This window comes from Notechis scutatus, chromosome 6 (assembly GCF_049901735.1).
Source record: "Notechis scutatus isolate UNSWTSFEM ecotype Mainland chromosome 6, rNotScu1.2, whole genome shotgun sequence".
In the NCBI taxonomy this organism is placed as follows: domain Eukaryota; kingdom Metazoa; phylum Chordata; class Lepidosauria; order Squamata; family Elapidae; genus Notechis; species Notechis scutatus.
The window spans coordinates 46,801,986-46,814,453 of NC_142014.1; the positions used below are offsets into that span (position 1 = coordinate 46,801,986).

The 12,468-nt window shown below is 37.7% G+C and overlaps 1 protein-coding gene across 2 annotated transcripts in view; it reads left to right on the plus strand.

The window, feature by feature from the left end:
* CFAP54 (cilia and flagella associated protein 54) overlaps window positions 1–12,468 on the plus strand; it is a 144,366-nt gene that overhangs the window by 52,360 nt on the left and 79,538 nt on the right. For both annotated transcript variants that reach the window (XM_087968133.1, XM_087968134.1), the window contains exons 29-33: window positions 3,655–3,754; window positions 5,528–5,611; window positions 9,130–9,256; window positions 9,733–9,835; window positions 12,165–12,253. In XM_087968133.1, coding sequence (XP_087824259.1) covers window positions 3,655–3,754; window positions 5,528–5,611; window positions 9,130–9,256; window positions 9,733–9,835; window positions 12,165–12,253 — 503 coding nt within the window. The remainder of the gene's footprint in view (window positions 1–3,654; window positions 3,755–5,527; window positions 5,612–9,129; window positions 9,257–9,732; window positions 9,836–12,164; window positions 12,254–12,468) is intronic.

Genomic DNA, 12,468 nt, shown 5'->3' on the forward strand with positions numbered 1-12,468 from the left:
AACCCAAGTGGCTGTTGTATTGTCTGTCTGTTTGTCTCTCCCTCTCTTCTGTTGTATAGTTTACTTTCTGTCCTGTAGTATGAGGAAGGCCGAAAACTGAGAATGGGGATTAGGGCTCTATGTGGATAGTTTGATGTGGTGGCATCTTTTGGGCTCATCAGCTGTACATAAAACCATAATGATTTACAAGGATGTTGTACGATATATATTTTCCATTTAACTAAACCTAGTTAATATTTAAAGTATAACAAGTACAACTAACCCTATGGAACAAGTCTACTAGGAATATAGTAAGAGAATATCTTATTAAAAGTGAGCAACCAAATAGAAGGAGCAAATTATGAAAGTAAATGGTTGGAGAAGGAGCAGGATAGATACATAAGCCATTTTAAGGAGGAAGGAGAGTAGCACAATAGCTCACTCTCTTGCCACCTTTATTGTATAGAGCAGGACTGTCAAACTTGCGGGCTTCGAACCAGATGCATCACGTGCTGGCCACGCCCACGCCTGGTTTAGTAAAGGGGAAAAAGTTACAATATGTCACATGACACTGTGACGACACAAGTTTGACACCCCTGGTATAGAGGGTGAATGTCTGGAGTGAAGAATTTCTTCTGTCCATGAAAGATCTCTAGACAAATGATAAAGGATAAACATGCTTTTGAGTGATCCTTATTACTTAGACTCATCCATGCAGTTCTCCTAGCAACAGTGTAGAAATGGTCTAACAGTCAATTTATGGTCTAACTATCCAATCTAACCTACAGCCTGGAATTCCATGATGTTTTTTTTTTAGAATAGAACAGAATAGAATACTTTATTGGCCAAGTGTGATTGGACACACAAGGAATTTGTCTTGGGGTAAATACTCTCAGTATACATAAAAGAAAAGATACATTCATTAAGAATCAAGAATTATAACTTACAACACTTAATGATAGTCATAGGGTACAATCAGCAATCAAATCATACTAGGAAAGAGTCAATATAAATCGTAAGGATACAAGTGACAAAGTTACAGTCCTACAATCACAAGTGGGAGGGGATGGGTTCTATTCTATTCAAGTATTAACTAGATCTGATCCCATTTAGCATTGGAAGTCAGATAGAGGAAGTCCTTCTTAGGATCATAGTTGGGACCAGAATTTTCACGTTTAAGTGACGTGATAATAAAATGAGACATCACATGACTGCATTGCTTAGCAGTATCAATCCTGGTAATCTCAGTTGCAATTTTAACTCCAGACATGGGCTACATGAGGGAAGCAGAGGGAATTTCAGGTTTGGAGTTTGTTTCCCACAAGGAAGTGGAAGCAGTTTGGGTGGCCTGGTACATGCAACATGCAAGTTAGGGGAATGTGGCATGAGCTCAGGGAGGGTGGAGAAAGGATGAGCATGTATATTTCGTGAGTGCAGGGAGACCAGGAAAAGAATATGCTATGAGCTGTGGGCTTCTTGGTCCATTGCAGCTCTTGTCATGCCCCTGTTGGAATCTGACGTGGTGGAGGAATCCAAACAGCTGACAGGGAGTGAGAGTGTGGCTCCATTGGCTGTGGAAGAAACTGGGGAAGGGCAAAGTCTGGCTGGGCAGAGCAGGAGAGAGATAGAACAAGGGAGAGGGAATTCAGAGGAAGACCCAGGCCCACCCCCTCTTCATCCTAGGGCATGCAGGGAGGAATGGACAAGAGAGCAATGTGGGTTTGTGTGGCTTACGGGGGAGGAAAGGGCCCTGATTTCCTTCATTAGCTGCAACTGGGAACACAGTGCATAAAAACGGCAAGCTGCGTGCAGCAGGCTGTTGGGATCAAACGTGACTTTATCTTGTATTGTCGTGGCTTATCTATGTTGCTAGCGTCTTCCTAACTATGTGAGTTTTACCATGCTTTCAAGTTTGAAATTCCTGCTCCTGCCCTGCCAAACTAATTACTTCAGTTTGGTTGTTTGGATTTTAAGTTACAGTTTGTGTGTTCCTTGTTTTGGACTGAATTTTCTTCATTCAAAGGCTGTTCCTGGGAGAGTTTTTCTCCAGCCCGAAGGTAACCTGGACATTGGAGGCCAAGTTGGAGATAATAAAGGGACTCTTATTGCTTATCTGACTGTGTTGCCTTTGTGCCATGTCCCGGGGCATCACAACTCTGGGGCTGCAAAAGCTGCTGCACTCTGGAAGGCCCTAGCAATGCAATGTAAAGTTGCTATACTCTGGGAAGGCTCAGCAGTACAGTACAAAGCTGTCGTACACAGGGAAACACAAACAGCCATTGTGTCATGCCACAGCTCGGGAACTGCAAAAGGCTGTCAAGCTGCAGCACAGCATAAAGACCAGCCCCACTCCAGCAATATGGTGCAAAAGGACTTCTTGGTATGCTGTAGCTCTGCAGAAGCCCATAACCTACAATGCAAAGCCCAGCCCAGTAGAATAGTTCAAAGGGGTTTCTTGCTACACTAGGAAATTGCAGCTTCCCCAGCCCAGTCATAATAACCCTTGCCACTCTGCACTCTGAGGCCCCTTTTGCTCTGTGCTCCACGGCCCCAGCTTCTTGCTCCTGCTGCTGACAGGGTTCACGCAGCCTGGCCCTTCGCAAGAAAGCTTCTAGGCACTTGAGACTGTCTTCCTCAATCTTGCAAAGAAGCCATTGTGTGCAACCTGGGGAAGAAAGCCTCGTGTTGCTGGCAGCTGCGTCACAAAGGGCCAGACATGCTTGGTCAGCAGTGGAAGAAAGAAGGTGGCAGAAATCAACTAGGATATCAGAATCTATGGAGTGCAAGGGGCCAAAAGGACACAGATGGGGGAAAATAGGCAGATGGAGTGAGTTGAGGTGCCCCTGTAGTGATAATTGCTGGCTGCCTGCCAATTGCCCAAATTTTGATCACATGACCACAGGGCTGGAGCCGTGGCCATAACTTCAAGGACCAGTTTAAAGTCTATCTTCAGTGCCGCCATGACTTCAAGTGGTCACTGAATGAATGATTGTTAAACAAGGACCACTTGTAAGGTTGGCTAGGGTTGCTCCTTACTGAAACCAAAAAACAAATGGAGATTCTGGAAAATTAGAAATCACAGTTAGTGAGTGATTGGGAGACTTTATTATGGATGTTTTCCCTCTCCTCGTGGAGGGGAATGAGAAATGAATGAGATTAGTATGCAGACTGAACAGGACTAGAAGGCTAGTTTACATAGAGTAAACAGAACCCCAACATAGCAATAACTTATATATATAATTGGAGGTAAGAGCATGACATAGATTTATGTTTCCAGAATAAATGGCATAGATTTATGTTTATTGATCCCACTTTACTATTGAGGGCTAGTTTATTTATTTATTTTTTATCCTGCCTTTATTTTAAATTTTTTTTATAAATAAATCAAGACGACAAACATATGTGATATCCTTCCTCCTCTAATTTGACCACAACAACCCTGTGTGGCTTAAATCTTAGCGCATCATTGCTTTCATTATAATATGGTCTGGAATTCAAATGTGGAATTCATATGGTCTGGAATTCAAATTCAAATACAAACTGTGTTTTGAAATTAGATTAAAGTGAAATAGAAATATTTACTGTTTTGTTAATTATTGACCTGCTGATGTTTTTGCTTTAATTCTGCAGCTAGCTAAGTGCTATATAAAATGGTAAATTAATGTATTATTATAGATTCCTTCTAAAAGGCTGAGAGGACATATGGGTGGAGTTGGAAAAGTAAATGAGAATTTAGAAGTTCTGGAAAACATGCTTCTGAAATTGATAAAAGCAGGTATATTTTTAATATGTATATCTTGGTCCTAATACCACTGTTATCATCTAGATAATCATATATTTAAATATGTTAATCCCATTAAGCATATTAAGCATTTCATTACATATGCTAAATACTGTATGTTAGGTATACTTATTTTTAAAAAAATATGGAATTTAAAATCAGTCCATCTGTAAAGCTGTTTTTTTTCTATAGATAGAAAAAAATATGTTCCTGCATATAATATTTCTGCTATCTTCAAAGAAATTTACTTTGTATTTAGATAACAAAATAATCTAAATATCCTGATTCTATTTAAGTACTTTCTAAACTTTAGTATAATACTAGACAACTCAACCCCGGTTAGGTCATCATTCAGAGATACTTCATTACTGAAACAGAGAAACAGAATGACCATGGGCAAAATAAAAAAGCAGTGGGAATGGGAGTGACTTCCAACTTTCCCATTAAGTTTCCTTGTGGGCAATTGGCAGGGAACTTCAAAAATTCCCTTTCCTTTCCCACTTGCCTCCCTCTCCTCCTCCTCTGAAGTGAAATTAAACTTGGATATGTTAGAATATTTCAGTGTAGAAAAAATAGATTTAAATGGAACACTATTTCAGTCTATTAAAGGATATATAACTTGATTAAAAACTCTGGCTATAGTAGAGACCATGATGATTAATAAATGAAAGATGTTTATTAAAATATTTGATCACTAATATTAAAACGGCTTTTTATATAATTTGTTTCTTGTTCCACAACAACTTTTGAGAACCTGTTAATCAAAATTATTACATATTTAGTTGATTCAGGGGTGGGATTCAATTTTTTTAACAACTGGTTCTGTGGGCGTGGCCAGGTGGGCATGGCCTGGTAGGCATGGTCATGTGATTGGGTGGGCGTGGCTTCCTATTTTTTTGCAGCAGCCCCCTCCCATTTTTTTGCCTCCTGGGCCTCAGGGGAGCCTCCTTGGGTGTTTTTGCTCAGAGAAGGTTTTCCTGGGGCTCAGGAAGGCAAAGAATGGAACGCGGGGGGGTACAGCTCCCCCCGCAAACCCTGCTTTGCCTCCTGGGCCTCAGGGAAGCCTCCTGGGCAAAGCAGTAAGACAGCTAGGAGGATCTCGGCACAGCTGATCACCAGAACAGCTGATCGTCGGTAGGAAAAAAGAAATACCTTAAGGAGTGACTGGGAGGGGGAGAAAGCAGTCAGTGATGTTGGGCATACGCACGATGTCGCGCATGCACAATAAGAACTGAGGGGAGGGGCAGGGTGGGTGGAAAGGGACGGGGCCAGCCAGGGGCACAATTTGTCGGTTCTCCAAACTGCGCTGAACCATAACAACTGGTTCTATAGAACAGGCCTGAACTGGTAGAATCGCACCCCTGAGTTGATCCTAAATTTCCACTGATGTATATTTGATACATATTTTATGCTCCACAAAACTAATAATGATATGGCTAAAATTCATGTTATATTTTAAAATTTTGAAGAAAAAAAGAACAAATGTATATAACAAATGAAAAGTAAAAATTTAATAAAATGAGAAACATTTATTTAAGTCAGGGCTGTCAAACTCATGTCCCATGGACTGGATGCGTCATGGGCTGGCCACGGCCAAGCCCTGCTTAGTGAAGGAGAAAAAAGTCCCGATACATCACTTGATGCCACCGTGATGCTGCAAGTTTGACACCCCTGATTTAAGTGATGTCACTTTTTTGTGAAATGTATTGAGTGTATCTGTACACTGCTGTTCGTTGTGTTGAATTTAGTCTAATCTGCTCTCACTAGGACAAGATCTTACAGGAGAAGAAGATCCTTTATTCTTGTATCCTGTAGTTACAAATTGGCAACCAAAGACTGCTTATAGGGAAGGTAATTATTTTTAAAGTGTATTATCAATATATTAGGTGTTTTTCCCACTATGTGTGTACATATTTGAAAATGCAGTGAATATAAATTTAAGTAGAAGCCTGTGTATTTCTTTTTAAGAAACCCCCTCAATGCAAATATTTTGTTTTTGCTACATTGGTTGTCTGGCTAAATTGGAACATACTTTGTAGGAGTCTATATTTTATGAGAGAATCAGAATTATTCTGCAGAAAGTGATAGATTCAGATAGTAGCCTGTCTAGTAAGATTGAAATTTATACATGAGTAGGTAGAATTTTTGCTCCAAAAGTTGTGTGGGACATTAAAGGTCTTAAGCACATTCTTACATTGTGGAAAAACAAATCTGGTCATATTGCCAATTTCAAAAGCCGATACAAAAATTTATGCCACCAGATAAAGACTGAATGCACCAATTATCACAGTAAGCAAGAGGAAAACCTTCTACGCACCAATTCCACCCGCGCTTTTTACAATTTTGTAAACAACAAACTAAAAGACTCAAGGTCCATCCCACCCCTGATAGAACCTAATGGTAAAGACTGCAACGACCATTAAAGCCAACTTCTTTAACACATTCTTTGGCTCAGTATTTGTAAACAGCAATGGATCATGCCTAGTATTTCCTAGTCGAACCAAAAACAACTACAATGATCTAATACATATCGATTTTACAGAAGACAATGTTGAAAAAGCACTATGCAATCTAAAACCATCTCTATCTATTGGACCAGACGGAATATGTGCCTACTTCTTAAAAAAGCTATCCACTGCCATAGAAGAACCTTTAAGCATAATCTTTAAAAAAAATTCAGGACCAGCTCCTTTCCTAACCTATGGTCACAAGCCACAGTCATCCCCATCTTCAAAAAGGGAGACCCCAGACTAGTTGAAAATTACAGACCAATCTCCTTATGCTGCATCACCTGTAAAGTCATGGAATCAATTATTAACCAATCCATTATCCTCCACTTAGAGACAAACAACCTACTCTCCAATAAACAATTTTGTTTCAGAAAAAAACTATCCTGTAATCTGCAACTCTTACACTGCAAAAACATAGGGACTACACAAGTCGATCAGGGCAAAACAATAGACACAATCTACATAGACTTCTGTAAAGCCTTTGTTTCAGTGGTACACAACAAACTACTCCTAAAACTAAAATCTTATGGTATCTCTGGACAACTGCATAACTGGATAGAAGCATTCCTGTCAAACAGGCAACAAATGGTCAGAATTGGGAGCGTCCTATCAAATTCTGTACCTGTCAATAGTGGTGTCCCCCAAGGCCAGTGGCCCCCAACCTTTTTTGTGCCACAGCCCGGTACCAGCATCACAAAATGATCCGCGGCCCGGTACCGGCATCAGCACGCATTACAAGACACCGGCCAGCCAGCCGTCCCCCGCTTCTCCCCGCCACCTTCAACTCCTCCTTTGTACCTTTGTCGATGGGCTTTGGGAAGGCTTTGGGACGGTCGCTTGGCTCGCCTTGCCTTGGGTGCTGAAAGAATCCTCGCGCCTTAGTTTCGTTCGAAGCCGCCCCCCCCTTTGATGAAACTAAGGCGCGAGGATTCCTTTAGGACCCAAACGCCGCTTTCCAACCGGAAAAGCTCACCCGGAAGCACTTTCTCATCGAAACAAGATGGTGGCGCCAGCAAACCGGCGGCCCGGTAGAAAATGTTCCACGGACTGGTACTGGTCCGGGGCCCGGTGGTTGGGGACCCCTGCCCAAGGCAGTATTTGAGGACCAACTCTCTTCATACTCTACATAAATGACCTCTGTGATCATATTAAGAGCAACTACATTCTCTTCGCTGATGATGTAAAGGTGTTCAATACCACAGACAATACTGCTACCCTTAAAAAAATCTTGACTATGTATCAGAATGGTCAAACAAATGGCAACTTCAAATCTCAACAAATAAATGTTCTGTCTTACATATTAGCAAAAAAAATCAGAAAATAAAATACAAGCTGAATAGTCAAGACCTTGTTGATGATCCAAGCTCTATAAAGGACCTTGGAATACTCATCTCTAATGATCTAAGTGCTAGAGCCCACTGTAACTACATAGCCAAAAAGGCACTAAGAGTTGTTAACCTAATCCTACGTAGCTTTTTCTCTGGTAATATCACACTACTAACTAGAGCATACAAAACATTTGCTAGACCAATACTCGAATACAGCTCATCAGTCTGGAACCCACATTACGTATCTGATATTAACACAGTTGAGAAAGTCTAGAAATATTTCACAAGAAGAGTTCTCCACTCCTGTACTCGTTGTAGAATACCTTATGGCACCAGACTTGAAATTCTAGACCTAGAAAACCTTGAATTATGCCATCTTCGATCTGATCTAAGTGTGGTATATAAAATCATACATTGCAATGACTTACCTGTCAATGAATACTTCAGCTTCAACCATAACAACACAAGAGCACACAATAGATACAAACTCAAGGTTAACCGCACCAAACTTGATTGTAGGAAATACGACTTCAGCAACAGAGTGGTCAATGTCTGGAATACTCTACCTGACTCTGTGGTTTCTTCCCCAAACCCAAAAACTTTAACCTTAAACTGTCTACTATTGACCTCACCCCTTTTCTAAGAGGTCTGTAGGGTGCGTGCATAAGCGCACCAACGTGTCTACCGTCCCTGTCCTATTGTTTCTTTTATTTTTCTTATATGTACCCATTTCATGTATTCATAACTATGTGTATACTTATACCTATTATCTTGTAAGCGATTGACAAATCAAATAAATCAAATAAATAAATAAATTGTTATAGGAATATAACTAAAGTTAGAATGATATCATTTGCTATTCACTTTTAGAAATCAGTCTAAACCCTAATTGCCATATTAGCAATGAAATATAACTTCTGAAGATCTAGGACAGAGTAATTAGCAGTATATTGCAGTAATTGCCTGTGCGATTTGATGATGACTTTTTGTTGATTTGCTTTCAATTTTCAAAACAATTTACTTTCCTATGATTAGTCTAGAAAGGAATTAGATGCATTGTGTTTCTGTACTTCACTACCCTTAATCACTGCTAATGTGGTCTTTAGATTCTATTTTTTTAAACTTTGATTTCTGCCTGACCGTGCAAACTTACATTTTTAAAATCAGGACAACATCTTTCCTTAACTAGCAAAAATTTGCCACATTCCACAATGCAGGAATATGTCAAACATGAATAGTTGTCATCATTAAAATATATGAAATAATTTTAGTGGTTTAAATTTTAACCATAAAGACATTTCTCTATAACAAGCATTATTTTATTTTATTTTTTAATGTTAAGCTTTAATTTTTGTTTTGGATGTAGATTAAATTTTAAATGTTAGAAATCTATTTTCAGATGTTAATTCCTTTTAAAGTGATACAAATTAGTTTGATTAATGGAATCTTCTATAAAGAATAGTAATTAAAAACTGAAAGTACTAAACATATAATGGCATGGAATAACTACACTTATTTTACATTTACACAGTACTGAAATTTAAGAAGAACTCTCGTTTCCTTGAATATTTTGTTATGCTTGTATTCAGAGCCCTAAATGAGGATAAATTGTTGCGAATACTGGAGTGGTCTGATGATGTTCAAGAATATCTTAAAAAGTAGGTATATTTTGAATTGACAAAATTCAGTCAGTGTTATGGCCATGCAGTTACAGAAACTATAGCTGCAATGATAGTTGATTTTCCTTTGATTATACCATAATATCTTTTAATATTAATACGGCTGCTTAGACATACTTCCAGAATTTGTAATGGACATTAATTATTATAGCAGTAATCATTAGACAAATAAATATCTTAGTGGCTTCTTATTGTATATGTTTTTTCTTATTTCTCATTCTTAACTCCCTCTCTACCTTTTCTGTGATGAAATCAGACTAAAATGTTTTGAAGCACAGAACATTCAGACTTTCTTCATCTAAAGAAACCCATGTGTGTATGTGTATGTGTGTGTGTGTGTGTGTGTGTGAGAGAGAGAGAAATAATGCTATAAATATAAAAAATAAATATTCAAAGCTGCTGCTACTTTTTGAAAAAAAACTAACATAGTAATATTAGATGTTTTTGTTTACTAGGCGGAATAGATTCCTTCTTGGTATCAAACAAATTACAAAAAAGAAGAAGAAAGTTCGTGGATCTGCAGAAACAAAGAAGACCATAACACAAGAAGTTTCAAAGGTTAATTTATTTTTTTAAAAAGATTTTGGGATCTGTTAGCTATCTGAATAAAAATTCAGTAAGTAAGAATTATAGTCTTGTCATAGTTGAGTATAAAATCAAATTCTGAAGTCAAAAATTATAACTGTTAACAATCCACTCTACCAATGAAAATAGAAAACTATATAAAATAATCTCATGTACAATGTCTTCTATATTCTATATCTATTTTTTGACTCATGTAAGGTATATGAAGGTACATTTATATATGTGGTATTTGTGCTGACATAACACGGCTTGGATGTTGGGAAGATGCAAATTAGGCCATATGCACGAATGCATTTTATAATTGTACACAATATAAGTTATGGAAATGCAGTTCTAAATTAAACTGAACAGTAAGATTATAGCTTTGATGATTGAGAAGATATCTCAACAAGAATTTATATCAAATAATAAGGATATTTAACAGCCTGAGCTACAGACTAATAATTAAGCATGAAAGTAGTCAGAGATTTTTTTTTTCAGATGGTTCAGAACGGGTATTCCATATATTGATTTAGAGGCACATGCATAATACTTAAGTTTTACTAGGTTAGCGTGTTAATCCTTCCTTGTATTTAACCTGGTCTAAACCCCAAATATTTTCCTTTAAGCCTATTCTTACCTACGAGATTTTAACAACTTCTTTTCATTTTTTCAGACTGAGTTCAGATCACATAGAACATGGGTGTCAAACTTGCCAGCACTTGTCATTTTGCAACATTTTCCCCCTTCGCAGAGCTGGGGTGGGCATGACCTGTGCATGACACATCCAATCCACGGGTGGCCAGTTTGACACACCTGACATAGATTCTGTTTTTATTTCTGCCACTGTTTCTTTTACATGCTGTACAGTTTTGTCTCTTTCTTTCTGAACCACTTTAACTTTCAAAATCTTTTTACAGAGCCTTTTTTGGCCAAATGTGCCGCAATGAATGGAAGATCTGCATTTCTCTCGTTGAGACATTCAGCAATGATGAAATGCTTAGAAGTCAGCTGACTTTACTTCTTTCTGTCACTCTATGATAATTCAGCTTTTCTCCTGTGCCTTGTCATTTCCTTGCCTGCCTTATGTCATTTATCTCATTTAGACAAACTAATATATTCTAGTTTCAAATATTTCCAGCTCCATCAGGGTGTTTGCCAACAGTAACCAAACTGTTAGCAATCTTTTTCTCCAGCCATTCTGGCTTTTATTTGAATTTTGTTTGTTAATTGCTGACAAATAAAGCAGAGAATGGAGATTCCTGTTTCTTTGACAAAAATTGTGGATCTATTTTATCAGAAGCTTGGTTTCCCTTAAAAATACTAATTGGTGGGAAAATGTTAACAATTTCCCAGCGTATTTCAGCTCTGCTTTTATAGTCATGTGAAGGAAGAATTTTCATTTTCCAGCCACTTCTTCTGTACAAGTTTCTTTCTATAATGGCCTGTGGGAAGAATATCCTAGGATCTTACATAGACAGTCATGTGAGAAGGAAAATATACCTTCTTTGAGTTCTATGGTTTTATGTATCAGGATATAATAAAAACCATCTGGTCCTTAGTAATTCTTAAAAGTATGTACTCAAATGAACAACATGAACAGCCAAAATTCAGAAGACATTTTAATAAATTGTGTAAAATATTATTGATTTCACACTAGCAAATGAAACTTACAGCAAACTAATGCTTATTGTCACATAACAAAAATTAGAGTCTTGCGTGGGAGGGAGATGCTAGATGTTCAAACTGGTTTTAGAACAGTGAAAGGAAAGTGAAACATTGTTGCTGATGCACACTGGATAATTGAGAAACCGAAAGAATACCAAAAAGAAGTTGGCATGTGCTGTATTGATATCTACAGAGATTTGAATCATGCTAGGCTCAAATTATAATCTGGACCCATTTCATATGAAGACTTAGTTGTCTGAAGTCTATAATGCTGGGAAAGGTAGAAGGAAAGAAGAGAATGACTAGTAACAGGATAGATGGATTTAATTACAATTGTAATTGTTGGAAGACTTTAAATCACCAGGTTAGAAATAGATTCTCCAGAAAAAAAAATTATGCAGGAGAGAAAAAAAATCTTATTACTATGTTTGCACATATATATGTATTTATAAAACTTGCATGTTTCCAATCTTATTACAATTCATTATGATTGTTCATTATTATTAGAACAGAATTTGTTTTATTTTATGAAGCTGTTACTAAGATTTATTTGAGATAAAATGAATGCAGATTTGTTGTTTGAGCTCTTACTGAGCTCTGGATAACTGAAATTAGTGTTTTGAACATTTATAATTATCATGATTTCTTTATATAGGTTATTGATTTAACACCCAAGAAGAAAGGTTCCAAGAAGAAAGGTCTGGCTAAACAACCAGGCCAGGTTAAAACACCTGGTGGAAAACGGTAGTTTATGTATTTTTTTTTCCTATGAATTACAATGGTATTTATGTTTAGGAATTTATGACATATTACCATTAAATATGGAAGTAAATTTGATGTAATGTGTAAATCGATGGACCCAGGTTGTAGTCCTCCCAGAGGTACAGAATCTTGCTGGCTGGGGATGGTGGTGTCTTTGGGACATTAACCATAGCCTGGGAAATCAAAATCCATCTCCG